General features: G+C 52.9%; 1 protein-coding gene across 1 annotated transcript in view; it reads left to right on the forward strand.

The window, feature by feature from the left end:
* MYOM3 (myomesin 3) overlaps positions 1–27,275 on the forward strand; it is a 58,666-nt gene that overhangs the window by 14,399 nt on the left and 16,992 nt on the right. The window contains exons 11-23 of the mRNA XM_045298934.1: positions 1,152–1,351; positions 1,997–2,050; positions 2,435–2,562; positions 4,857–5,040; positions 8,907–9,081; positions 9,823–9,944; positions 10,258–10,445; positions 10,643–10,769; positions 12,110–12,288; positions 24,090–24,204; positions 25,269–25,425; positions 25,911–26,020; positions 26,444–26,488. Of these exons, the coding sequence (XP_045154869.1) occupies positions 1,152–1,351; positions 1,997–2,050; positions 2,435–2,562; positions 4,857–5,040; positions 8,907–9,081; positions 9,823–9,944; positions 10,258–10,445; positions 10,643–10,769; positions 12,110–12,288; positions 24,090–24,204; positions 25,269–25,425; positions 25,911–26,020; positions 26,444–26,488 (1,784 nt within the window). The remainder of the gene's footprint in view (positions 1–1,151; positions 1,352–1,996; positions 2,051–2,434; positions 2,563–4,856; positions 5,041–8,906; positions 9,082–9,822; positions 9,945–10,257; positions 10,446–10,642; positions 10,770–12,109; positions 12,289–24,089; positions 24,205–25,268; positions 25,426–25,910; positions 26,021–26,443; positions 26,489–27,275) is intronic.

The raw sequence follows: 27,275 nt of genomic DNA on the forward strand, positions 1-27,275 counted from the left end.
AGTGGCAGGCTTGACCCCAGAGTGGGGAGGCCCCTGGGAAGGGAGGAAGGACCAGGGGAGCGAGAGAACATCCCTGTCTCCTTCCCCTGCTCCCAGCTCAGTGGGGCGCCCCGCTGTCCTGACACTCCGGGCACGCTGCACCTCTCTTAGCTCCCACCACCCCCCCATCAAAGGGAGGCCTCTTCCACACCCCATTCTCACTCACTGCCGACTCACAGTGGCCCTGTGGGACAGGGGGAACTGCCCCCGGGAGTTCCCAGATTCTAGCTGGTTACGGGAAGAGAAAGCCTAGTCTTTTTCCCGAGGAGCAGCAGGTGGGTTAGAACTGCTGACCTTGTGGTTCACAGCCCAACGCACAGCCACGCTACCACCGGGGCTCCTCAGCCTCCTTCTGCAGATGAGAAAACTGAGATTCGTGGGGAGATGACTCCACCCAAGGGCGGCTGGCCCATTCGCAGCATAGCCAGAACTTGGGCCACGTGTGCTCACGGCACCAGCCAGCGGGCTGCATGCTGTCATGCTGCTGAGAGGGTCCATCTAGATGTGCACCCGCTTAGACGTGCACAGGTGAACTCCTGACTCGGCCACTCACACGCCATGTGACCTTGGGCAAGTCCCTTCTCTGTGCCGCAGACTCCCCTTTGCAGAGGGCACACAGTCACAGCCCACTCCTGGGGCAGAAGGGCACCGCTCAGCTCCACGCCCATGACAAAGGTCCAGAGAAGAAGACCCCAACCAACCCCACTGCCCAGAGTCAGGTCCAACTCCTGGCCTCCCCACATGGGGTTTTCCAGACTGGAAATCATTATGGGCATACACAGCCTCGTTGTTCTTCTGCGGAGCAGCTGGTGGGTTTGAACAACCAACCTTGTGGGTTAGCAGCCCAACAGCTAACCTATAGCACCACCAGGGCTCCTTCCAGAAAAGGAAGAAGCAGCTGTTTCCATTAGGATCATGGTCATGAGAGACAAGGGGGGCTCCTGGGGCCCTGAGGTTGGAGCCAAGCGCTATAATTGGAGAGAAGAATTATACTGGGGGGTGGGTTGGGGGAGATGTGGGGAGGCGGGATAGGTGGCAACTGGGGTGTTGGGGAAAATACGCCTTGCCAAGGCACAAAGTGGAAGGCCTAAGTCATGACCTCTCGCCCACAGGTGCCAGGGTGGGTCTGGAGAGTGGGTGCCCTGCCACAAGGCACCCGGAGGGACCTGCCGGTGCCCAATCCAGGGCCTTGTGGAAGGCCAGAGCTATCAGTTCCGGGTGAGAGCCATCAACCGAGCAGGAAGCAGCCTCCCCTCCAAGGCCTCCAAGCTGGTTGTCATGGGAGAACCTGCGGAAGCCCGGAGGAAGACAGGTGGGCGGCCAAGGGAGGCCCTGCGGGGACATTCCCGAGCTTCCCTTGGGGCATGGGCAGGGGCTGCATGCAGGAGATCATGGCTCCCCCATTGAGATGCAGAGACGCCTAGTCTGATGGGAAAGACAGGCCTGTCCTGAGGAGCCTGCCTGAGGAGGCACGTGCCATTCTGTCCTAGGCTGGTGGAGAAGACACTGATCTGAAGGGACCACAAAACCTGCTTGGGGTAGCCTTCCTGTGCAGGGGAGAAACAACCGTGCGGTGGGGGTCCCCAGCCTGACAGTGGGGTGCAACCCTCTCACGCCCTTAGAACTTACCCAGACTTCAGGTTTCCTCTGAGACCCACTGAGACCGCCCCCCCCCCATGGGCTCCAGATAACCCACTCCCTCCCTGGCCCCATTTGTCCCAAGAGTACGCAACAGCATCCACTGGACCACTGAGGAACAGGCCAAGGCCACACAGGCTGTGGACATACTGAGAGCCGCACTACAAGGGGCCACAGGGCCAGGACTGGGAACCGTGGCCGGTTCAGAACCCCAGTAGGGCGAGTCCTGCCTTGACCCCTGCTCTTGACCCGGGTCCCCTTTCCTGCTCACCCCCCGAACTCTGACTCCCCTTCCCCATGTGCTTCTCTCTGGCCCTAGAGATCCCCTTCGATCTGGGAAACAAGATCACAGTCAGCAGAGATGATTTTGAAGGTGTGTGTGAAATCTTCGGAACATTTCCCCTCGAGATTCCAGCATCTCTTGTGGTTCTGGAAACCCCAGCCCAAGCCGGCAAAGACGCAGATGCTGTCCATGTGCAGGGTGGGCAGGGCCTACCTGGAGGGGGTCAGGGTACCCAGGGCGGCTGTGGCTCATCTTCCTGAACCCCCTGTGGAGGAGGTAGCGTGCTGGGGGAAGTCCTGGGCAGGGTGGAGGGGTGACCTAGACTCTGGTCCCCGTTCTGCCCTGCCTTGCTGGGTGACCTGGAGCTCATCCCTGGCCCTCGCCGGGCCCCAGTCTCCCCCTCATGCAATGAGGGGCTGAGATGAAGTCTCAGAGACCCACCCATCTTGGCCTCGCAACAACTCTTGATTCCAGACTCGGTCACCATCCCTTCGGCCCCAACCAATGTCCACGCCATGGAGATCCGAGAGAACTACGTGGTGCTGGGCTGGGAGGAGCCCAGCCCCCGGGGCAAAGCCCCGCTAACATACACCCTGGAAAAGGTATGGAGACACCAACGGCCCTCCCAGATAGTCTGAGAAACAGGCATGCTGGGGCACTTGGGTTTGGGGAGGGATGCGAAGAGCTGAGAGAACCCAGGCCAGGTCCCCTGCGGGGGGTGCAGGGGTGGCAGTGGGGCTTCAGAGAATAAAAGAGAACTCCCGCCTGGAAGGACCTAAGTGTCTCCCTGCTACAGGGCTTGGGGTCACCTCCAGCCAGGTATGAACAGGGACTAACTCAGTGGCAGTCAGCAACTGAGAGCCTAATGGTTAAACCTCAGGGTCAGCCTGTTTGGGTTCAAATCCTGTCCCTGCTGCTTATCAGCTGTGCATCTTGGGCAAGTTAGCTAGCTTCTCTGTGCCCATCTTCTCTCCTCTCACCGAGGCAATCATAATACACATCTTGTAAAGTTGCTGTAAGGGGTAATTTCATTGAAGCACGCAAACCCTTAGCACGGGGCCTGGCACACAGCAGGTATTCCTTGACTTATACATTGAAGGCCACTGACAGTCAGGTGGGCTTGGGAGAGAGTGGACAGGGAGGACAGAACCAGTGCATCCCCCCCAACCCCCCCGGTGTGTCTAGGTCCTAACTCCCACACTCAGACTCTGCAGAAATAGTCTCTGGGAGCCCGGGTGGCTTCTGTTGCCTTCGGCCCTTCACCCTCTCATTCCCAGAGTGTCAGAAATGACTGCTGCCATTTGCATCCCTGGCACTATGGAGAGTGGACAGTTTGGGGGCACCCCTGCCTGCACTCTACCAGACTTTAGAGCCATGACCACTTTAGAACCCACTTTCCTCATCAGTTGGTGAAACAGGCAAACCTGGGCCTCACAGAGCTGACCGTTGAGTGGTCCATTCGCTAGTGGTTGGTGCTACGGAGAAGGGTCACCGAGAAGGACCAGGGCCTTGCAGTGTCAGAGAGGAGCTGTGTTCGTCTGGGCAGACTAGAGAAACAAATCCATGGACACACATGTGTATATAAGAAAGAGGTTTATGTACAAGAGCAATTGAACATGGAGAAAACAGCCCAGCCCAGTCCAGATCAAGTCCATCAGTCTGATATTAGCCCATATGTCCGATATCAATCTATAAAGTCCTCTTCAGACTCATGAAACACATGCAATGACGCCGGATGCGGGATGATCACAGGCCAGTGAGTAGAAAGTCTCTGGATCTAGTGTCATTGGAAACATCTCAGCGATGGCAGGGGTCTCTCTGTGGCTTCTCTGGCTTCTGAGGTCTGGTTGCATCCATGTGGCTTGTCTTCTGCAATGTCTCCCCGGGAGTAGCAGAGAGAGGGGTGTCTTCCGCCTCCAAGGAGGAAGTACCAGATTTCCCAGAATTCTCAGGAGAAGGCCATGCCCACACAGAAGCTTCATTGGCTACCTCCAAATTGACAGCCTAGACTCCACCCCTACCCTCTTAGTCCTTAAATTGACACCAGATTAGGGGACGGCCACAGGAGCCGCTTACATTTTCCCTGGGGTGGCCCAGAAATGTCTCCTTGAGAAAGTGAGTTTTAAGGACAGACTTGAGGAAGTAAAGCCATGAAGAACCAGTTGAGAGATTTGGGAGGGAAGGACGTTCCAGGCAGAGGGACCCGCACATTCAAAGGCAGAGGTGGGTGTGGCCCTGGCACCGCCGGGGAAGAGCTAGGAGGCGCTGAGAGGTGGCATGGGCAAAGCAGGAGGTGAAACTCGGTTAGAGAGGAAGCAGGTCAGGTCACGGAGAAGCTTGTTGGCCTGAGAGAGGTGGGCAGCTTGGGGCGGCTCTGGGCAGAGGAAGGACATGACCTGGCTTGTGTTTGGAAAGGACCCTGTGACTGCCATTTTCAGAAGAGACTGTAGGTGGTAAAAGTAAAAACCAGTCAAGGGGCCATTACAATCGTTGAAGCGGACGGTGGGGGTGGCTCGAATCAAGGTTGTGGGAGAGCACAGGAAGGCATGGCTGGATTCTGCACCAAGTTTGAAGGGAATGCCAACTGGATTGTCGCAGGACCGCAGGCGGAGTGTGAGGGAAAGAGAGATGTCAAGCAAGGCTCCGTGTCGTGAGCCGAGCAAGAAAGATGGGTGCCATTAGCTCCAGGTGGGTGGCACGTCCCAGAGGTGAGTGTTGGACCACTGAACGTAAGGTGCTCACCGGACACCAGGTGGAGTTAGAGAGGAGCAAGGAGATCTATCGCTCCCCTGAGCTGGAGATAGAAGTTACTAGAACATGTATGCAGAGTGCCCAGCACAAAGTCCAGTCCATGCAGCTGAATGGCCAACCGAGCTTCTCCTCCCCATTGGCACAGTCCGTCATAGGGAGCGGCACCTGGGAGGCCATCCGCTCGGAGACCCCTGTGAAGTCCCCACAGTTCGCCCTCTTGGATCTGGAGAAAGGAAAGTCCTATGTCTTCCGGGTGCGAGCCATGAACCAATACGGCATGAGCGACCCTTCGGAGCCCAGCGAGCCCATCACCTTGGGGCGTCAACCAGGTACCTGTGTGGGTGGGGCGTGGGGGATGGGGCAGGCCAGGCCAGGCTGCCAGCACCCACAGCTCAGGACCCCATGTCTGCAGAGATGCAGCCACACCCCTTTCCTTGCCTCTGACCCTTCTGTCTGTGCTAAAGAAAAAGACTATGTTGCCGGGTTTTTAAAGCTGAGGACACCAGAGAGTCCATTTCTGAGGGCAGGGGGCTTGTGGTAGTACAGGCGTTTCTTCCAGATCAACTGTCCATAGGCTAGGAGGCCAAGTGGGTCCAGCGCAAGGGCCGACCGTGAGAGGTGGCCCCTCAGTCTTAAAGGTCTCTTACCAGCCCTCCAGACCCTGCCTCCTGTCACCAGGCCTTCTGAAGGTGCATGCCTTATGAGCAGGCCCCCTGGCCCCTCCCTGGTTTTGGCGGAGCCCTGGCGTGGGCAAGTCATTCCCAGGCTACCGGAGGGGTGAGCAAATGGCGAGGAGGCAATATCTGCCCTCCGAGGGCTTCACACGGAGGAGGAGACTCTGACTCCAACTCCTCCTCTAGTCTACTGCCACGAGGAGGAGGAGGAGGTCGGGCACGCCTCCCCGCTCCATCCTTCTGACACCCCCCCCTCCTCCCACAGCACCCTGCTTCTCTGCTGGGTGTGGTCATCCATTGCATTGGCCCTACACAACTCACAGGAAGGGATTTGATTAGAGGAGTTACCAGGCTACTAAGCAATAAGGATGCACTCACTGGTCCCCAGCAGCACCTCTTCTCGGCCAGCAGCCAAGTGTCCGCCTCTCTAGTCCTGAAGCCTCTTAGCCAGACTGGTCCCTTGGTCTCTGCCTCCGTGGGCCAAGAAGCCAGCCCGAGTGTCTGCCCCAGTCTCAGTCTCAGCCTGCTCCTCCACTCTGTCTCAGGGCCTGCTTGCCACCACCTCTGGTGTCCATGTGGCATGGCCTCTGCCTCTGCCCCTTCACTGGGGAGGGGTCTCCAACATTCTCCCCTGGGGCCTCTTCTTCCACGCTGGTCCCAGGATTTCTCTCCACTTCCAGGATGGTTCTTGTACACAGAGGAGTGGCTTTAATGGAGGTGTGCTTCATGTGGTGACTTGATTTCACACCCTCTAGTAAGGGGGAGGCTCAGCATGTATTCCTCCTTACTCCTGTTCATTAGCTTACTCCCTTCAAAATGGCTTGGTAACCACAGGCATAGAGGTAGCATTTAGAGTCCACGCCATAAGGGACAATGGCTAGAAGGGCTGTATTAATTGATGACATCTCGGGTGGGGCTCTCATCTGCCCAGTGCACTCTTCAGGGATGGTCCTGGTGAGTGCCCCTCCTGCTGCTCCTTCCCCGAGTCTCCCACCCTGGGCCCTCCTTCCTAGGGCCCACCCTCTCCTCAGGCCTTTAGATCCTGGGGCTCTTTCTTCAGTCACCCCAACATAGCCTTTCTAAGATCCCCCACTGCAGGGCTGCCCAACCTAGATAAAGCCTGGTGTGGTGTGGGGCCCATGTGGAGGAGATGGCGAAGCCCCGGAAGAGTGGCTGTGCCTTGTTACTGGGGGGCAGGGGGGATCATCCTCATGGCACGCATGAATAGGTCAGTGGGTGAGTAGCTTCTATTTTCATGCTGGTCCAGGTACCCCCTGGGCTTTGTTCAGGGACCGGCCGGTGAGTGGATTGGGACTGAGGGGGAGGCAGTGCTGGGCCCCAAGCCCGTCTCAGGGCAAGGTTTAGCTGGAGATCTGAGATCACCTTTATTTATTTACTTACTGTCTATATAAATGTGTTGTATAAAATGGGAAGATATTTTAAAAAGAACTATTTTAATAGCAAAAAGGAAGGAGGGAGGATGGGGAAAGAACCCCTGGCCCCTCCGAGCCCACCACCCAGGGCTGGCCACTGTGAGCATTTGGGTGCCTGAGTTTCTGCACTTTTAACCACACCCAGGAGTGCATCCGGTTGAAAGTACAATCTGACTATGTAGGGCCTTGCCTTTTACTTTTAAAACGTAGCCTTCTGTCACCACCATTGCCTCGGGTGGTAAAATCCACCTTGAAAATCGCACCTCCCGATTGGAGACTGCTCAGCTCACAGGCTTTCCTGGGCTAGAATCAGGTTCTCTTGGGGGTCTCCCATCATCCTGCCTGCACCCCCCACCACACTGCCATGAGTCTTGGAGGGTGAAGGAGCAGGCAGGACGTTCCTGTTTCTCAGCACCCACCCTGTCCCTGGCTGAGTGCAGTGCTGGCTCAGAGTAAACATGGTCGATGTTTACTGGGTTCATGCTGGCCGGATGCTGAGGTTGTTTTTTCCTGTTGACTTCCAGAGACCACACAAAAGCCAGGACAGTGGAAGGTGGAACACTGGGATGCAGGAGAGCGAGCAGGGCTGGAGATGATGTCCAGGGAGTCCCCTGCATGGAGATGGAAGCTTGGGAATAAGCAAGGCCCCCCAGAACGAGAGGAGGGAGGGAAGTGGAGCAAGCTGAGGAATAGAAGCTCAGAGGAGTCACTCGTGTGTGGACAGAGGGAGATGAGCAGCCCAAAGGCTGTGTAAGGAGCTTAAGACGTAAAAGGAAAGCCCAGCAGGTTATCAGGGTCACTGGGGGCAGGGGCAGGGCATGAATTGAACCCATGACACTGCTGTGGGCTGACACCAGAATGACCCAGTGTCTGCGGCCGAGGCGTCAGCAGGCTGGTCATGCGCTGCAGAGGGAGGGATGGCCCAGGCACTTGGTGTCACAGTCACCAAGTATGGTAGCTGGCCTTATCCTTTCCCTCCCACATCACCTATCAGTCAGGAGGGAGGGGCCACGCAGCACCTGCAATTGGGCAGACAGGAGAGTCTCCACTTTGTCCAATGGGAAGGAGCTGTGGGAACGGTGGGGCGGGGCCTGGAGGGGCATGCCTTACCACAGTGCTCAGGACTGGGGCCAGATCATTGTCTCCACTAGGGGGTGGTTTGTTAGCAGACCAACCAATCTGTCTCTCTATCTATCCATCTATCTGTCCATCCAACCATACACAGTCCATCCATTCAGCCATCTGACCATTCATCAAGTCATCTGTATTTCTGTCCACCTATCCATCCAACTACCCATCTGTCCCTTTGGTCCTCTGTCCAAACATCCATCTGTCCATCTACCCATCCATTCATCCACCCATCCATCTATCCATTTGCCCATCCGTCCATCTATGTGTCCCTCTGTCTACCCATTTGCCTATCCATCCCTCTGTCCTTCTGTTCATGCATCTATCTGTCCATCTATCATCTATTCTCTATTCATCTAGCCTCTGCCCATTCATCCAACCCGTTATACATCCGTCCATTTAACAAATCACAGCAGTTCCTATATCAAGGAGCTTAGTCTCAGGGAGCCATGAGAAACGGAAATAACATTTTCTAGAGATTGAAGGAAAGAGTTATGTTGTTGGGCTGCTAGCCCCAAGGTCAGCAGTTTGAACTCACCAAACACTGTGAGGCTGTCTGCTCCCATCAAGATTTACAGCCTCCGAAACCCAAAGGGGCAGTTCTACTCGGAGTCAGCTCAATGACAGCGAGTTGTAAGCTTTTGTTCAGTTTGGTTGTATTAGAAATTGAAGATAAGGATTTAGGAAGGCTGTCAGATTTGGTGGCTTCTGCTGAGAGAACCTCTGGTAGGGATGAATACAGAGACTGAGCTCTGAGTGAGGAAGCAGAGTTTTCCTGCGTAGAAATAAAAGGGGGTGAAGCGTGGAGGCACCAGAGTCTGGGGCACATCTCTGCCCCAGGGCATGTCTGGCAGCCAACTTCCGGCTTGGGTCGCCCCGGCCTCTCTCCCCTGCTTCCCCTCCCGGAGCCTGTCACGCTTAGCTCAGCATCCTCACTCAGCCTACCTCTGTGTGTTCCAGTTACTCTGCCTCCTCCCACTCGAGTTCAAGCTTTCCGAGACACGAAGACCTCCATCTCCCTGACCTGGGATCCCGTGGAAGGTGGCCCAGAGCTCCTGGGCTACTACGTCTACTCCAGGAAGGTGGGGTCTTCTGAGTGGCAAACGGTCAACAACAAGCCCATCCAGGACCACCAGTAAGTGGGGCCCACCCCCTCCTAAACCACGACCTCCTTGGCTCTCTCCGTATGCACTCAGCTCTTTTCATAGGTGAAGTCATTCACTCCCCATGGCAACCCTGTGGAGCCCCTGGGTGACGCACACAGTTAAGTGCTCAACAAGTTGAACCCACCCAGAGGTGCCTCAGAAGAAAGGCCTGGTGATCTGCTTCCACAAGGAATCCCCTCGGCAGCCACAGGTTGGGTGTTCGGTTAGGGTTCTCTTTTCAAGGTCAGAGCTCAAAGCCCTGAAGGTGTCTCGCAAGGCACCAAGCCAGTCAGTGGCCACCTTACCCAGCCTGTTGGCATTGTCATGGTGAGCGCCAAAATTGGGCAGACACACACACACACACAATTGTCATCCGGTCAGTCCCCACTGGGCGGCCCCGGGTGTTGCCGAGCGGCTCCATATGGTGTGTTCTTGGCTGTAAGTCCTTCCGTGGCACTGCAGGCTCCATCCAAGCCACCAACCTTCTGGTCAATGACCGAGCACACTTCCGTTCCTCCTTGAAAACCTTCAGGAGGGACTCCCCCAGGTTGACATTTCAGGCACTTGTAAGAAAGGTTTTCAATTCTTTTAGACTGAAAACCAGCCCAGAACCCTCCCCGTCTCCAAGCACGCTGGTGGCCACATGTCCGTCCCACAGGTTGCTCTGGAGCGTGCCAGAATGTCCCTGTGGGTGTGGGGCAACCCTTAAGGACTGCCTCCATCCGTCCCAGGTTCACGGTTCCCGGCCTGGTCACGGGGAAGGACTACGAGTTTTGTGTCAGTTCAGTCAGCGAGGCCGGGGTAGGTGAGAAGTCAGCAGCCACCGAGCCCACCAGGGTCAAGCAGGCTCTGGGTAAGTCCAAGGGCAAGCCTCTGGGCCTTCCCTGTGGCAGAGGCCACACCCTGGGAGCTCCTCCCAGAGGCCCCCGGGGCCAACATCCAAGAGGAGCATGAGGGCTGACTTCCCTTTCCACTGGGGAGGGCAGCAGTGACCCGAGGCTATGGACGATGCCTGGCCAGCTCTGGGGTGAAGAGCCCGGGTGTCCCCCGGGGGCAGTCAGGGTTAACAGCAGACCCCACTGGCTGAGCAAGGAGCCCCCCCGCCCCCAAGCAATCTGCAGCCTCCCGGAGGGAGCAGCCACCCTCACTTCTTGACCTCCCCATAGCTCCCCCCTCTGCCCCCTACGATTTCACCCTGCTGAACTGCGGGCGGAACGACATGGTCATTGGGTGGAAAGCCCCCAAGCGTGGCGGAGGTGGCAAGATCCTGGGCTACTACCTGGACCAGCACGACTCGGACGAGCTGGATTGGCATCCCGTCAACCAGCAGCCCGTGCCAGCCCGGGTCTGCAAGGTGAGGTGGAGTGGGCCATCACCCTGACTTCAGGGCTGCTGCAGGGGGAAACCCTGGGAGGCCCCGAGGCTGGAGGAGGGGGCTCATTTTCAAGCACAGGCACACAGACCCCACCTTCCTGCCCTGCACTCTGGCCCGCACCTCCTCCCCTCCCCTACCCAGCTGTCACCTCCAAGGGTGTGCTTCTGCCCTTCCAGATCAGCCACCTCCAAGAGGGCCACTTCTATGCGTTCCGGGCCCGCGCAGTCAACTGGGCAGGGGTCGGCGAGCTGTCAGCCCCCAGCAGCCTGTTTGAGTGCAAAGAGTGGACGATGCCCCAACCAGGTGAGAGGCCTAGAGGCCCTGGTGTCCAGCGCCTGCCCTTGCTCCCGCCTAGCAAGTCTAGCCAAGGGCTTGCACGATGCAAAGCCCTCCATGTACTGAAGCCGGCTCGGCCGTTCCCTGTCCCAGGCCCCGGGCCCCCGTCAATGGACCACAACCGGGCACGGACTGAGGCGTCACCCTGCTTCAGAGGGCCCCGACCTTGGCCCCCAACTAACTCTCCACACAAACTAGCCCCCCCATGACACACCCTCTGAGCTGTGGTTCTGGCCACGGAGAGACCTTGAACTCCAAAGTCTAAGGTGACCACCTCCCAGTTGACCCCAGGACTTTCCCAACTTATTACTGAAAGCCCCACCTCCCAGAAATCCCCCCCAGTTCTAGGCAAACAGGCATGGTCGGTCTTCTTCATGCCACCCCTCTAACCCCATTCGCTTACTCACAATGGGACCCTCACCTGCACCCAGGTGAGCCCTCACCACAGAACCCACCACCTGCTGCATGCACCTGCCTCCAGCACACCAAGCTGCTCTGCTCCCTCCCATTTTCTGGACAAAACCTTTTCCTCAACGGCGGCTCATTACAGTGTGGGGAGCTCGAGCAGCACCCATCAGCATAACACTTGCTCCATGCTCTTAGAGGGGTACTGACCACGTGTCAGACCAAACGGACAAAGGGCCTATCGCCATGGAGCGAAGCCATAGCTTCCCTAGAGGACAGAGGAGCACTGTCCCAAAGAGTGACCAAGGCTGTCGATCATCATGGAAGTAGACTGCCACATCATTCTCCCTTGGAGCAGCTAGTGGGATCGAACCACTAACCTTTCAGTGAGCAACCAAATATGTAACCGTTACAACAAAAGACCCCAGTATTTCAGACAGTCCCTAAATGATCTCATTCAGGTTCACAATAGCATTATATTATAAGAACTATTATTCTACCCATTTTTCAGACAAGGAGGCAAGCATACAGAGATAAATCATTTGCTGGTGCAGCTGGGGCCTGACCCTTGACCTTCTGACTCCAGAGATCACACCTCACCCCCCACATTAAATACAGAAATGACAAGGACATCAGGAGAATAGCTGCCTGGGATGGGGCTGGGGAGGATCAGAAACGTTCTGGAAGAAGGTGATACTGAGTGCATTTGGAGAGTTAACCCTGCCCTAGGGCCAGAGCCAAGCTTTGTCATGAAGCCAAGACCAGCCAGGTCCCCACTATGCCCAGAGCAGGTGCCCGAGGCCTGGCTGTGACTGACAGATTGACAGTCTCATCGACTGACCATCCAGCTCAGTGCCCAGTTGCCTGCCTGCCTGACTCCCTCTCTGCTCCACCTCCCACAGGGCCCCCCTACGGCGTGCGGGCATCCGAGGTGCAGGCCTCCTCCCTAATGTTGCAGTGGGAGCCCCCACTGTACACGGGTGCTGGACCGGTCACAGGCTTCTGCATCAGCTACCAGGAAGAAGGCTCTGAGCAGTGGAAGCCAGTCACCCCAGACCCCATCTCTGGCACCCACCTAAGGGTGAGTCCCTGCTCCTTTGTCCCCTGACTGGTCCAAAATATTCCCTGCCAGTGGGCATAGCAGAACCACAGACATCAGAATAGAATGACCCTCAGAGGTCACTGCCTTGACTAATGGCAGCAGAGGCCCAGAGAGGCTAAATTATTTACCCCAGTCACACAGCAAGCTGGTAGCCAGTGGGGCCCAAGCCTCCTGGCTCTGACGGGGGATGGTCTTATGTGTCCCATGCTGGTCTGACTCCTCCCTAGAAATTCATTTGATTATCAGACGCTAACATGTAGTACAAAGAATAAGGTAGCTCAAGGAGGGAGTTAATAAGGACTAGCAATGGTCGACAATGTACAGAATGAGGTAAATCCGTATGTGTGCATGGGCATGGAACTATAGCCATTGTTTGCGGCGAAGAAAGAAAGAGCAGGATGTTTACGTTAGAATAACATATCATCCGTACATGTGTGTTGGATGTTCATATATGTATATGCATAAATCTACTAAACAAAACCAAACTCTGCCATCGAACTGATGCCAACTCATTGTGCCCCTGTAGGACAGGGTAGAACTGCCTTTTTGGGTCTCCGGGACTGGAACTCTTTCAGAGTAGGAAGCGCTGTCTTCCTTCTGCATATATACTCTTGCTACTAGGCCGTCTCAAAAAAGTTCATGGGGAAAATGGACTGAAAGGAGAATGGAGTTTTTCCATGAACTTCATGAGGCCCCTCTTCCAGTTGCCATCCATTTGGGCCTGACTCATGCGCCCCCATGTGTGTCGGAGTAGAAGTAGAAGCGTGCTCCATGGGGCTTCCAGTGGCTGAGTTTTGGAAGTAGGTCGATCACCAGGCCTTTCTTCGGAGGCACCTGTGGGTTGACTTGAACCTCTACCCTTTCTTTCGTAGCCTCGTCTGTTTGTTAACAGTTTGCGTGCATTGTGTACATACATAGACTGGTTTTTTTTGCTTGTTTAACTATGAAGCAAGCTGTAAGCCCTTTGGATAAATAAGAACCCTAACAGAATCCTTGGTTTTATTCATCTGTGGCAGTGGTGATTTAACACACACACACACACACACACACACACACACACACACACACACGGGGAAAGGGGAGCGAAAACCATCTTCATCAGGTGGAACAAAGGCAACTCACAAAGATTGATCCACAAACAAGGCCGTCCACCAGAGCACCCTTAGTAGACACGAATGACCAACGTAAACCACGGAGCGGTTCTAACTTTTGCGCAGAGGCCGCTCCTACCACCTCAGCATCCATCTCTGAAGCCAGTGGGCCTCCTCTGTGCCAGTCACGTCTGCAAGGGCAGCTCTAGGAGGCTGGTTAGGAAGTTCCTTGGGGTGCCTGTCGCCAGCAGGCAGGGAGGACACAGTTCTGCAGACCTCACCTGAGCATGCCCCGAGTTAGCCCAGAGAAAAGAAGACCAAGGCAGAAACCCAGAACTCCAGTGCCGAAAGACGGGGAGAGGCCACCCATGCATATCCCAAGCCATGCCACAGCGGGATCCCATGTAAATCAACAGGGGGCGGGGGGAGGAAGGGCCCTCAGTCAGCTTGGAGCTCTGACCTTCTGCAGATCTTCACCCACCCCCCCAACTCCCCACAGGTCTGCAAGGATTTCACAGGCACCCCCCAGACTACAAACAGTGCCTCGTCCTAAGTTTTTCTTTAAGTCAATGTGTTCGTCCGTCAGGACAGTTGGCTTTGGTTTCTGTCTAATGGCAGTTAGTCAGTGCATAGTGTATGATGTACTTTTCTATGCATAAAAATTAAAGACCCACTTCCAGCACACTAAAATGTCTTGAACGCAATACTACAGTGATAATAATGTTTTGACACGCATCACAAATTAGCACTGGTTGGTTATTATAAACCATTGTGGTCCTTCAATGGTTTGTATAAAGGGCTTTACAGGGCTGGTGGGTTGGTAACTATGGGTTGCACATAAGTCAGACTCTCCGGGGACTGTGTGTACTAACAGACAGTATAAACGTATCACTTTTCTGCATGCTTTGTGTGCTTACAAAGTGCAGCTTGCTCTTTCTGATCCTCTCTGGGGATGGGACTGCAGGAGTGTAGGGGTCCAGTCCCCACAACCGAATGGGTCCAAGGGGTGCTTGTATGATTGAAGAGCAAGTTAAAGGGACAGCACAGTTTCTAACTTTGAGGTGAGACATGTACCTGCTCCCCTCTTCCATGGCAACCAGAACCAGGATAAGGCAGTAATGTATTATTTAACAAGCTTATATAATCTCAGGCATGCAGGCCCTGTTAAGCACATGCATAACAGGAAGGGGTTGTATGGGAGACATACAAGTCCCAGGATGGAGGCAGCCTAGGGGTAGATGCGCAATAAGAAAGGGAGTTGCTCGAGGCGTACATGTAACCGGAAGGTACATATGTAACAAGATGGGCGGGTTCTGGAGTTAAGATGGCGGCTCAACTTCGTTCTTCTCTGAGCTGGCTCGACCTTGAGTGTCCTTGAGCTCTTCTCCAGGAGAACAATCAATGATCCTTATCAGAAGAGTGGGCGGTACTTAGGATTAGATGGTCTGACTGGCAGATACCCTTCAAGCAGATAGTAAGCAACCATGTGTTTGCGAGTAGCACCTTAAAATTGGCAGTATTTCGGGGAACGTCGTAGGAATAACTTTTACTTAGGAGAATGTGAGTGGGATCTATCTCCAACCCAGAAGGTCTCCCTCCACAGGAGGCGTGGCCTCCCAGACTCCTTAACGTATGAACATAGAGAATTTGTCCAAATACACTCTCTTACTGGTTCTCAGTTTCCCACACAGGGGGATGTTAATCCTTCCATTTCAATCTGATTCTATGCTTTAAATCGTTCCCCCAAACCATGTATTTCTTGTACACAATTTGGCGTGTTTTCATTTGGAATAAAATAAAAGACAGAATAGGGAGGAGCCGCCTTCGCCAGCAAAGGACACTGAGATTCTCCATCTTCTGGTTCCACAGGGCTTGAAGCCCCACAATAGAGTCAGCCAGTGCTGGACAGCTGCCTAAGAGAGCCACGGCCCGTAGATGGTCCCTCCACCTCCCCACACAGGCTCAGGGTTGGCCCAGGACAGGGCAGTGCAGATGTCAGGGTCTTGGCACCAGTCTCTGCACATGGCTAGTGAGTTGGCTGTCATTCACTCATTCATTCAGTCATAAAATGCTTCTTGACACCTACTAGGTGCCAGGTCTGGAGCCAGGTCCTAGACATAAAAAGCTAATTAAGTCATGATTGTTGGCCTCAGAAATTCATGACCTGGTGAAAGAGAGAGATGGGTAAAGGCAATGACAACACTATGTGATAAATGCTACCCCTGAAGAGAACTCAAGGAATACTGCGAATTCAGAGGAGGAAAGTCAGAGAAGCTCCCGGAAGCCTTCCTGTTTGCCCAAGATGAGTGGTGAAGGGTGAATTGGAGTTAGCCAAATGAAGAGTGGAGGGCATAGCCAACAGAGAGCTCAATAAGGGCAAAGAGAAAGATGTGAGATGGCATGATGGACTTAGAGACCTTAAAGGAGACATTAAAGGAGAATGACGGCAGAGGCTAAGCCCAGACTGGAAAGCCTTTAGGTACCAAGGAAGGGCCATGAAAGGTTTAGGCATAATGAGATTGGCATCTGGGAGCGCTTGGCAGAGGGCAAGAGAGACTGCGGAGGAAGGGTCTAGAGACGGAGGAGATGCCCTTTCGGAAACTGTTGGAGTAATGCAGGGTGAGACAAGGTCAAAGTCTCCATCCAGGGCATGATGGGACGTGGGTGAAAGATGCCATGTCTCAGAAGCATTAAGGAAATAGGATGAGCAGAATGTGGTGGTTAAAGGAGGAGGGCTCCACACGTGGTTCCCAGGCTCCTCTCTTATTCTTGTTGTTAGGGGACCATCGGGTTGGTTATGACCCATAGCGACCCCGTGCACAAGAGAAGAAAATACTGCGTGGTCCTTCACCATTGGTCCTGAGAATTGTTCCTATGCCTGAGCCCACTGCTGCAGCCCCAGTATCAATCCATCTCATTTGGCCTTCCTCTTTTTCCGCTACCCCTCCACTTCACCAAGCAGGATGTCCTCCTCCATGGACTGCTCTCTCCTGACAGTATGTCCAGAACATGTAAGACTGAGTCTTGCCACCCTTGCCTCTAAGGCGCACTCTGGCCTGACTTCTTCCAACACAGATCAGTTCGTCCTTTCAGCAGTCCATGGGACTTGCAATATTCTTCTCCAGCACCACCATCCAAACGCACGGATTCCTCTGCAGTCTTTCTGATTCAACGTCCAACTTTCACACGCATAGGAGTTGATGGAAAATACCGTGGTTTGGGTCAGGCACAGCTGAGTCCTCAACGTAACATCCTTGCTTTTCAATACTCTAAAAACGTCTTGTGCAGCACACTTCCCTAATGCAACTCGCCTTTTGATCTCTCGACTGCTGCTTCCATGAGCATTGATTATAGTTGCAAGCAAGATAAAAATCCTCGACAACTTCAGCTTTCCTCCATTTATCCTGATGTCACCTATCAACGCAGTTGCAGGAGTTTTGTCTTCTTTACATTGAGTTGTAATCCATACTGAAGGCTGCTGCAATCCAGCAAACACTTCAAGCCCTCCTCACGTTCAGCAAGCAAGGTGTGTCATCTGAATTAAGCAGGTTGTTAATAAGCCTGCTCCCAGTCCTGATGCCACATTCTTCATATTAACCAGCTTCTCCGCTGATTTGTATATCATATAGATTGACCAAGTATGGAGAGAGGATGCAACCCTGATTCACACCTTTCCCGATTTTAAACCACGCAGTATTTCCTTGTTCTGTTAGCGCAACTGCCTCTTGATCCATACACGGGTTCCCCATGAGCACAATGAAGTGTTCTGGAATTCTCATTCTTCTCAAGGTTATTCATAGTTCATTATAATCCATACAGTTGAATGCCTTGGCATAGCCAATAAAACGCATGTAAACATCTGTCTGGTATTCTCTGCTTTGAGCCAAGATTCATCTGACGTCAGCAATGATGTCCCTTGTTCCACATTCTCTTCTGAATCCAGTCTGAATAAATGGCAGTTCCCTGTCAATATACTACGGCAACGATTGTTGGATGATCGTCAGCAAAAATTTATTTGAGTGCAATATCAATGATATGATTTTATACTTAAGTATTCTGTTGAGGCCCCTCTCTTTGGAGTGGGCACATATATGGATCTCTTCCAGTCAGCCAGCCAAGTAGTTCACTTCCAAAGTTCCTGGCATAGGCAAGTGAGTGCTTCCAGTGCCTCATCCGCTTGTTGAGAATTTTCTATTGATATCCCATCAACTCCCAGAGCCTTGTGTTTGGCTAATGCATTGAGGTCAGCTTCATCTTCCTCCGTCAGCATCATAGGTTCTTGCTGATATGCTACCTCCTGAAATGGTGGACTGTCCACTCGTTCTTTTTGATACGGTGACTCTGTGTATTCTTTCCATCTTCACTTTATGTTCCCTGCATCATGCGATATTTTGCCACAGAATCTTCCAAGATTGCAACCCAAGGCTTGACTTTTCTCTTGAGTGATTTCAGTTCCAGCTATGCCAAGTGTGTCACTCCCTTTTGATTTTCTAGCTCTAGGTCCTTGCACACTTCATTATAATATTTTACTTTGTCTTTTGAAATTTTCTATTCAGCTCCTGACGTCACCCATTCTTCCATTTGCTTTCGTTACTCTTAGGATTGAGAGCAAGTTTCAGCGTCCCTTCTGACATCCACATTGACCTTTTCTTTCTTCCCGATCTTTTTAGTGAGCTCTTCTTCATGAATGATGGTCCTCCCCCAGCTCATCAGGACTCCTGTCATTAGTGGTCAATGAGTCAAATCTGTTCTTGAGATGTTACCTAAACCCAAGTGGGATAGACTCAAGGTTGTGTGGATTTTTTCCCTTCAGCTTTATCCTGAACTTGCATATGCACGTTGATGGTCTGTTCCACAGACACCCGGGTCTGATCTAAGTTGTTGATAATGAGCTTCTCCATCGTGTCTTTCCACAGATGTTGTCACTGTGGATTCCATCTGGAGAAGCTCACGTGTGTAGTCGCCATTTGTGCTGTTTAAAAAAGGGATTTACAACGAAGAAGTTGGTGGTCTTACAAAATTATATCATGAGATCTTCCAGCTTCATTTCTATCACTAAGTCCATATTTTCCAACTATTTAGCGTCCTCTTTGTTTCCAACGTTTGCATTCCTATCGCCAGTAATTATCAATGCATCTCGATTTCCACCTGAAGTCACTGGCGGAATTCTTCAATTTCATCATCACTAGCTTTTGTGATTGCTGCATAAATTTTGACCAGTCCACTTCCGCTCCCTCATGCCTACAATATCCATCTTTATGCCTTCCATTTCCTTTATGCATTCCAATTACAATTGTCCTAGATTCGGACTTTGCACAGTCCAAGTTCAATCATGAGCGGGTTTTTGTAGCTCTTTCTCCTTCCCTTCGGTGGTGCCCCATCAGCAGATGAAGATCCCAAACGCTCTACCCCACAGGCTTTAACCTGACTCATGGCCAACTCCACCCCGAGAACTCAGTTCTCCTCAATCCAGATTCGAGCGCCTTTGGGCCTGAGGGGCCTATTTTCCCGAACTATCTCAACGATCTGTTTCCATCTGGTAGGCCTTCGGTGCTGACAATGTCTCGAAGCTATGCATAAGGTTTCCGGCAGTGCTTTCCCTCAAAGTGGGGAGCCAGGTCCTTCTCCACTGTTTATTCTTAGTCTGGAAGCTCTGTTCCCGTTGCGTGTCCCTGCTGGTATTTGAAATACCAGTAGCATAGCTTCCAGTATCACAGCGACACGCAAGCCACCTCCATCCAACAAACTGATGGACAAGTGTGGCAAGTAGCCCCTTAAAACAGGGAGGGCGGAGGAGGGAGGGGAAAAATGAAGAGCTGATATCAAGGGCTCAAGTAAAAAGAAAACGCTTTGAAAATGATGATGGCAACATATGTACGAATGTGCTCGACACAATGGATGAATGTATGGATTGTGAGAAGAGCTGCTATAAGAGCCCCCAATAAAAGTATTTAATTAAAGAAAAACACACAGCATAGGGCACTAATCTCTCAAATAGCTGCTAGCCCCTTGTCTTTCTATCCTCCCTACCTGGAAATAACTGCTCACATGTCACTCGGGTGACGGCATAGATGGAGGCAAGGCGATCGGAGAGAGAAGGTCTTCTTATTGGCGGATAATAAGTGAAGTTCCAACAGTAGGTTTCTGTTTATATGGTGAAAAGATTTGGCAATGACTGCTGGTGAGGGTTGTGCAATGTGGTTAATGTGATGAATGTAATGTGTTAGGTCGCGGAGTCAGCTCCGGCTCACGGTGCCTGTGCACAACAGAACCAGACACCGGTGCCCAGGCCCGCACGTCCTCACACCCGGTGGTCTGTTTCAGCTCATGGTTGCATCCACTGTATCGATCTATCTCTTTTTAAATTTTACTTTAAAGATCATTTTATTGGGGACTCTTACAACTCTTGTTACAATTCACACGTCGATTGCACATGTTGCCTTCATTCATTTCTAGACATTTACTTTCTATTGAGCCCTTGGAGTCAACTCCTTTTTTCCCCTCCCTCGCCTACCCTCATAACCCCTTGATAGATTACAAATTATTATTATTTTCATATCTTACACCGACTGCTGTCTCCCTTCCCCCATGTTTTCTGTTGCTCTTCCCCCTGGAGAGGGGTGTATGGTTATGTGTCCATCATTGCGATCAGCTCCCCCTTTCTCCCCTCCTCTCCCCCCCGCCCCCCTACCCTTCTGGCATCACTATTCCCGCTCCTGTTCCTGGAATCTGTGTGTCGTGAGCCCCCACCTCTTATCTGTACCTGTGTGCATGTTCTGGTCTAGTCTGAATTGAGAAACAGCCCTGGGGTCTTGATAGTGGGGGGTGAGGAAGCCTTAAGGAACCAGAGGAATTACTGTATTGTGTGTTTCATCGATGCTTTACTGCACCCTGGTTGACTCATCCCTTCCCTGTGGGCTCTCTATTAGGGGATTGTTGGGATTGTTCCATTGTCTACAGATGGGCTTTGGGTCTCTGCTCTGCCCCCCCCACCTCGTTCTCAAAAATATGTTTTTGTTTGATTGTTATGTGTCTTCTGATGCCTATTTCCCGGTCTGATGACTCCTCATGATCACACTAGCAGTGTGCTTCTTCCATGTGGGTTTGTTGCTTCTGTACTGGATGGCCTTTTGTTTAACTTCAAGCCTTTAAGACCCCAGATGCTTTATCTTTTTATAACCAGGCACCATCCGCCTTCTTCAGATTTGCTTATGCACTCGTTTTGTCTTCAGCGATTGTCTCGGGAGAGTGAACATCTCACACTGCGGATTGGTTAGAACAAAGTGTTCTTGTATGAGGGAGGGGTTGAGCAGAGGCCCGAAGTCCATCCACGACCTAAGTGTATTGTTGTATAAATATATGTACATAGGCCAACACCTCTATTTTCGTGGATTAATGCATTTGCATCTGTACACACCTATGTTTATACTGCTATCCATTACTTTGCTTCCTAGATCTTTCCTCTGTTTCCTTTTACCTTCCTCCTGCCCCACCAATACTTTCCCCCTATTTCCTCCTCTTAGAACTTCCTCTTAGCTAGATTGCTGTTGCTCCGACACCCCAGGATCTCTATCTCCTCCCTGTTGCTGACTCTAATTCCCTAGTTGTTCCCCTGTCTATGGCGCTGGCTGCTCACCACACCCTTTCCCAGCCACCCTCTCCCCCAAGTCCCCCGGGACCGCTGGCCCCACTGCTTTCTCCTCAGGCTTGCTTCTCATGCCTGTCTTACATGAGTAGGCCAACCAACTATGACGTAGACCAAACAAAAAGAAAACAAAAGATTGAAAGAAGAAAAGCACAGGAAAAAAAGGAGAAAAAATAACTCCAGGTCTGTTGGCTGACCTTCATGACTATCTCCTCACTGGTCCTAGGAGATCTCTGGGAGTTGTCCCTCTCAGCCTGAAGTCCATTTGGGGGGCGGGGGGCTCTTCAGGGGCTTTGTAGCTTTGCTTTGCTCCAGTTGCTAGTTATGTTCCCTTCTTGGTTTGCCCCAATGTGGGGGGTTCAGACAGCACTACCTCCCCGCCGTGTGACCCCAGAATTGTCCTCTGTTGCAGTCTGCTCCAGCAAGGGAACAACATGACAAGAGCTGTTGTCGGCCCCACAGTCCCCTCTATGTCCCAGCCGCTCCCCCAGGGATGTCATTTTCTGGGCCTGGTGTGCCAGCATGGTGTCCAGACCAGCCTTCCCTTTCTCTTCCTCTTTCTGGATCTGCTTCTGTGTGGGCATGGCACGCTGGCCCTCTCCCCAACCTGTAGGTTTAATATTATTCTCTGTCACCTTTATTTCTAGGGAGGGGGTCAGATTGGCTCTGTTTGGGGCCAGCCCTGTAGCCGTCTCTTTTCATGCCTTCCTCCACACAGCCACATTGCCCTCATGGTTGGTGCACCGTGGTAGGGTCTGCATGCCCACTCCCAATTCTGTAGAGATAAAACCAATACTCTCCCCCTGGGTGGGTTGGTGCCCTGCCCCCTGTCATCATCTCACTTTCATTCCCCCCTTTTCTCTCTCCCCCCTCCCCCCATTCCCCTTCTCAGTGTTGGACCTACATGTACCTCCTTGGGTTTGGTCTAACCTCCTCCCGACTCCTGAATATTGTGTACCTCTACCCGAATATTGGGCTATAGGTGGCTTCTCTTCTATACCTGCTGTACCGTCCATCTACTCTTGGAGGGGCTTCTTTTCCAAGGACTCTCTGTGTGACCGAGCGTGATGTCCTTCGCAGCAACTGGTCCCTCCTGATAACATGTGCAAAGTACCTGGGATGAAGTCTAGTCGCGCTCAGTTCTAAGAAGCATCCTGGCTGCACTTCGTGAAAGCAAGGGTTGCTTTCCCCCCCGAAGGCCGTGGCATAGTGAGCATTCGTGGCCAGCATCATGATTCAAAGGCATCTTCAGTCTTTCGTAGTCACCATCCAGCCTTCGCGTTCACGTGAGCTAGTGGAAATACCACAGGTTGGGTCTGGTCAGACACCGTAGTCTTCAAAGTTACATCTTTGCTTTTTAACACTTTCCGAAGATGTTTTTGCAGCAGATGTGCCCAAGGCACTCCCTTGTTGGTTTAAGTGCTGCTTCCCCGGATTGCGGCTCGAAGTAAACGAACTGCTTGACCATGTCAATATTTTCCCGTCTCTGATGCTGCTGCTTTTCAGTGCCGTCGCGAGGATGCGTGCTTTCTTTGTGTAGAGGTGGGGTCCATGACGAGGCGGGAGTCTCTGGTCTTCAACAAATGCTCCACGTCCCCTTCCGTTTCAGCAACAAGGCCGTGTTATCTGGAGATCACAGAGTGTTTGTGACTCTCCCTCCTAACCTGATGCTGCATTTATCTTCCGAAGTTTCTCGGGTGATTTGATCCGCATGCAGATTGAATAAGTATGATGAAAGGATACAGCGCTGACACACGGTCCTGACTTTAACCAGGCGGTTTCCCCGTTCTACTCCAACAACCGCCTTCGTCCTGCAACATTCTATCCTAAAGTCTCCCAGGTCATGGATTTGATCACTCAGTCCAGGTTGTCCCACTGCCAGGCTTTCTTCTTTGTTTCCAGCTTTTGCATGCCCATTGCCAGTAATTATCAACGCATCTTAACTGCATGGTTGATCAATGCCAGGCGGCAGACGTTGGTAAAAGTTTCATCTTTGTCATCCGTGGTTGGTGTGGAATTAATCACAGTCCGATTAACTGGGCTTTCTTGTCGACATGTGACATCATCCAGTTACTGGCAGTGTGCTACTTCTGAACAGATCCTGGAATGTCCTTGATCCTGAATGGGGCCCCGTTCTTCTTCCGGGTGTCATTTCCAGCACAGGAAACTATCCAGTAGCTCCATCAAAATGGCTCGTACCAGCGCAGCTCAGCGCACTAATGCCCAGGGTAGTGATCTTCGGGGGCTCCGTTAGATTTCACAGTTCCAAGTGTGGTAGCGTCATACTGCGCACACTCTGTTTGATCACTATTGGACATCCGCAGCAGTTTCAACTGACTTTGACCCGGACCGTGTCACCACAGGGCAGCCCTAAAGCTTGACCAGATCCATAGGTCAACTCGCTTTGTGGAGGTGTCTCTCTCTTGCCATATCTTAAGTGGCTTCAACCTGAGGGGTTCTCCTCGACACGGTATCAGACAGTGTTCCCCCACTATTCACGGTCGCTTCACAAGTAGACCACCATGCCCTGCTTCTGAGTCTGTCTTCCTGTGGCAACTTTGCTGAAACCTGCTCACCACGGGTGGCCCTGCTGGTAGCTGAAATATCAGTGGCATCCCTTGGAGTATCACAGCAATGTCGGATGGCAAGCTGACAGGTAGTGGTATGATCGGTTAATGGCATTAATGAAATTGGTGTCACCAAATTGTACACACGAAGAATGTTGAATCCCAGGATGTTGTGTTACCTGTGTGTTTTGTACAACTCTTGGAAATGGAAGGAAGAGAGAGAAGAACGAGAAAAGAGGGGAAGGAAGAAGGGAGGGAGGAACGATCTTCGAGACAAGGAATGGCAGGGGTCACACTGGGAGATGACCCAGGTGGAGAGGTCATTAGGAAACTAGAAGTCGGGTCTGGAACCCAGGACAATTGCGTGCCCCTGGCTCGCTCTTACCCCTCCAGGCAGCCTGAGATCCCTGCAGCTGTGGCAGGAAGGGTGCATCCTCGCTGCGCTCAGGGTTCACTCTTGGTTACCCCCACCCTCAGGTGTCTGACTTGCAGCCAGGGAAGAGTTATGCGTTCCGGGTACAGGCTGTGAATTCAGCTGGCTTGGGGCAACCGTCAATGCCTACTGACCCTGTGCTCCTGGAGGACAAGCCAGGTAGGATGGGTTAGGAGTGGGGGATGGGGGTGGGGGGAGAGTATCATGTGCCTCTGCCCAACAGAGAGCCAGGTAGACCTTAGAGCAGCAGTTCTCAACCTGTGGGTCGAGACCCCTTTGGGGGTCAAAAGCCCCTTTCACAGCGGTCGCCTGATTCAAAACAGTAGCAAAATGACAGTGATGAAGTAGCAACGAAAATAATGTTATGGGGGGGGGGTGTCACCGCAACCTGAGGAACTGTATGAAAGGGTTGCAGCATGAGGAAGGTTGAGAACTGCTGCCTTAGAGGGAGTTGGATGAGGAGCTGCAGGTCAGGATTTCAAGCACACTGAGGGCCCTCCTTCCACTGGCCCCTCCACCAGTTATTTTTGTGGGACCCCTAGATATGAGCATATCTTCGCTGGTTGGTTGGATGGTCCCTCCCATGTGCTCCACAGAGCATCACCACTCCTCCTGGCTGTTTGTCTGTCCTGCAATCACCACACCTGGGCTCTTCTCCTGCTCTACCCACCGGGCAGCACTGAGTCCTCACACGGCCTCTGCTTTCCCAGCAAGCCCTGGAGGGAGGGATCATGGTCCTCCTTTTAGAGTCCACGCGGAGATAACAAGTGACCAGGTCACAGAGCTAATGTATGATGACCAAATTACTTGGCTCTCTGAACTGCAAAACATGCTCTCCTTCTACTCTGAGTTGTCCGTACCTTCACCAGCCACCGGGCGATGCCACTGGGCAGAGGCACACAGCAAGGAGAGGGAAAGTGAGGTCCCAGCCCTGGTGCGTGTGGGCAGGGGAGGGAGCAGGTGAATGAATGCATGGAGAAGACAATTAGCCGTGGTGACAGGTGTTGCAGAGGAAATTCAAGTGCTTGATATGTTTGGATGGGGATGATCTTAGCCAGGGTGGTTAGAGTGGGCTTCTTGGAGGAGATGGCATTTGAACGGAGAAAGAACCAGCTCACACAGAGCCCGGAGGTCACAGGGAGAGGAGTAATTTGTTTTTGGTTTTTGTCCAAGTGGCTTATTGTTTACGAATGCCTGCTCCTTCCGTTGGCTCCTGCCCTTAGATGCCCGGAACATTGAAGTTGGCGTGGATGAAGAGGGCTTCATCTATTTGGCCTTTGAAGCCCCTGAAGCCCCTGAGCCCTCCGAGTTCCAGTGGTCCAAGGACTACAAGGGCCCTCCAGACCCCCAGAGAGTTAAGATTGAGGATAAGGCTGACAAGTAAGAGAGGGGAGAGAAGGCACAGCTGGTGGGCAGATCCCTAAGGTTGGTGTGTTGGCAGCTTCAGAGAGAGTCAGTGGAGCAGACTCACCAATAATGGGGACCTGCTGTGGGGCCTCTCACAGGGGTGTGACTGAAGCCTTAGGGAGACCCGAGGGGGATGCACTGATGGGCCTGAAAGGCAGCATTCATTTGGAGATAACTTTTCTCTAAGGCACTGCGTGCCTCTGCCTCGGAGCATCTGAGAAAACATGCTGGGACCACCACTTGATGTCTGGCCTGGGCTTCCTTCTACAAGGCTCTCTGGGATCAGTTTCCTCATCTGTAAAACAGGAGCATGGAACCAGATGACCACAGAGGGCCCTGTCAAAATGCCCCCAGCCCCCATGGTGCCCAGGGCCTGAGGGTGGGATGCAGGGGCTCTGGGGCCAACAGAGTCTCCTGGGCCTGCAGCACACAAGCCTCCACCCTCCTCCCTCTGCCAGATCCAAGATCATCCTGAAGGAGCCCAGCCTTAAGGATCTGGGCATCTACTCGGTGGTGGTGGCTGATGCTGATGAAGACATCTCAGCAAGCCACACGCTGACCGAGGAAGGTAATACCCGGGGGTTAGCACTGGGGCTCAGAGAGCAGTGGCCCAGAGAGGTCTGGGAGGTGTCACCTATCAAAGGAGGGCAGTCATGCACTCCCCACTGCACTGTGTGGGGACCAGGGGGGACAGTGCCGAGGGTGACATGTGGGTGCTTCTGAGGAGGTGGGACCGGATCTAGGCCTGAGGAAGAACAAGCCATCCCCGTGTGCCCAGCAGCAGCCCCACTCCCTCGGTGACCCAGGGCCAGCATTGCCAGTGGCCATTGTCAACCCCTGTGTAACCAAGTGACCCCCAGCAGGGAAGGGAAGCTCTTAGAGCATCAGGGGAGGGTCTTTCACCTAGCATAGAGCCCAGGCAAGACTTCCAAGAACCTCATTATCCCAAGAAGTCATTCTCTGGTTTCTCCCATGCTCCTTCCTGGCCCAGAGCTGGACAAGCTGAAGAAATTGAGTCACCTGATTAAAAACCCAGGTAAGCAACCCAGCCTGGGGCTGCTCCCACAGAGCCCATTGGCACAGGGAGGAGGCAAAGGGAGAGGGTCAGGAGAGGAGAAGAGCCAGATCTCGGGAGGGGCCAAGACCAGCAGTCAGCCGGAAAGGGGCAGACATCCGGCAAGACCTTGGGAGACAAGGAAAAGTGGATGGTTCCTTCTTGGCCCTGTTGTTGGCTCTTTTCTTCTTCGGCTTCTGGATCATCCGCACCTCGAGTCCCTCTGCCAGCAAAGGCGGTGTGCAGCCCCCAAGCAGGCCTGGGGAGCTTTAAACGGACATAAACAAAGAACCGTCACCGGTTCCAGCAGACCCTGCAGGATTCGAAGGCAGGCAGGTCCAGGAAGCCTCTGCCCGAGGCCTGGAGGAGGAAATGCTTGGCTGAGATGAAGTTGCAAGGGCACCAGGCAGCAGCCCTCCTGGGGCTGGTCCCGGGCTGGTCCCCTTCTAGCACTCCAAAAAGCTTGCCTGAGCAGAAGACAATGAGGGAGGGTGGAATGGAGACCCAAAGCCCATTTGTGGACAACTGGACATCCCCACAGAAGGGTCACAGGAAGGGACGAGCCAGTCAGGGTGCAGTATAGCATGGATGAAACATACAACTTTCCTCTAGTTCTTTAATGCTTCCTCCTCACTATCATGACCCCAGTTCTACCTCACAAATCCGGCTAGACCAGAGGATGTACACGGGTACAGATAAGAGCTTGAAACACAGGGAATCCAGGACAGATAAATCCCTCAGGACCAATAATGAGAGTAGCTATACCAGG

The sequence above is a fragment of the Echinops telfairi genome, unplaced genomic scaffold (genome assembly GCF_000313985.2).
Source record: "Echinops telfairi isolate 266 unplaced genomic scaffold, ASM31398v2 ScPeMD7_7457;HRSCAF=8495, whole genome shotgun sequence".
NCBI lineage: Eukaryota > Metazoa > Chordata > Mammalia > Afrosoricida > Tenrecidae > Echinops > Echinops telfairi.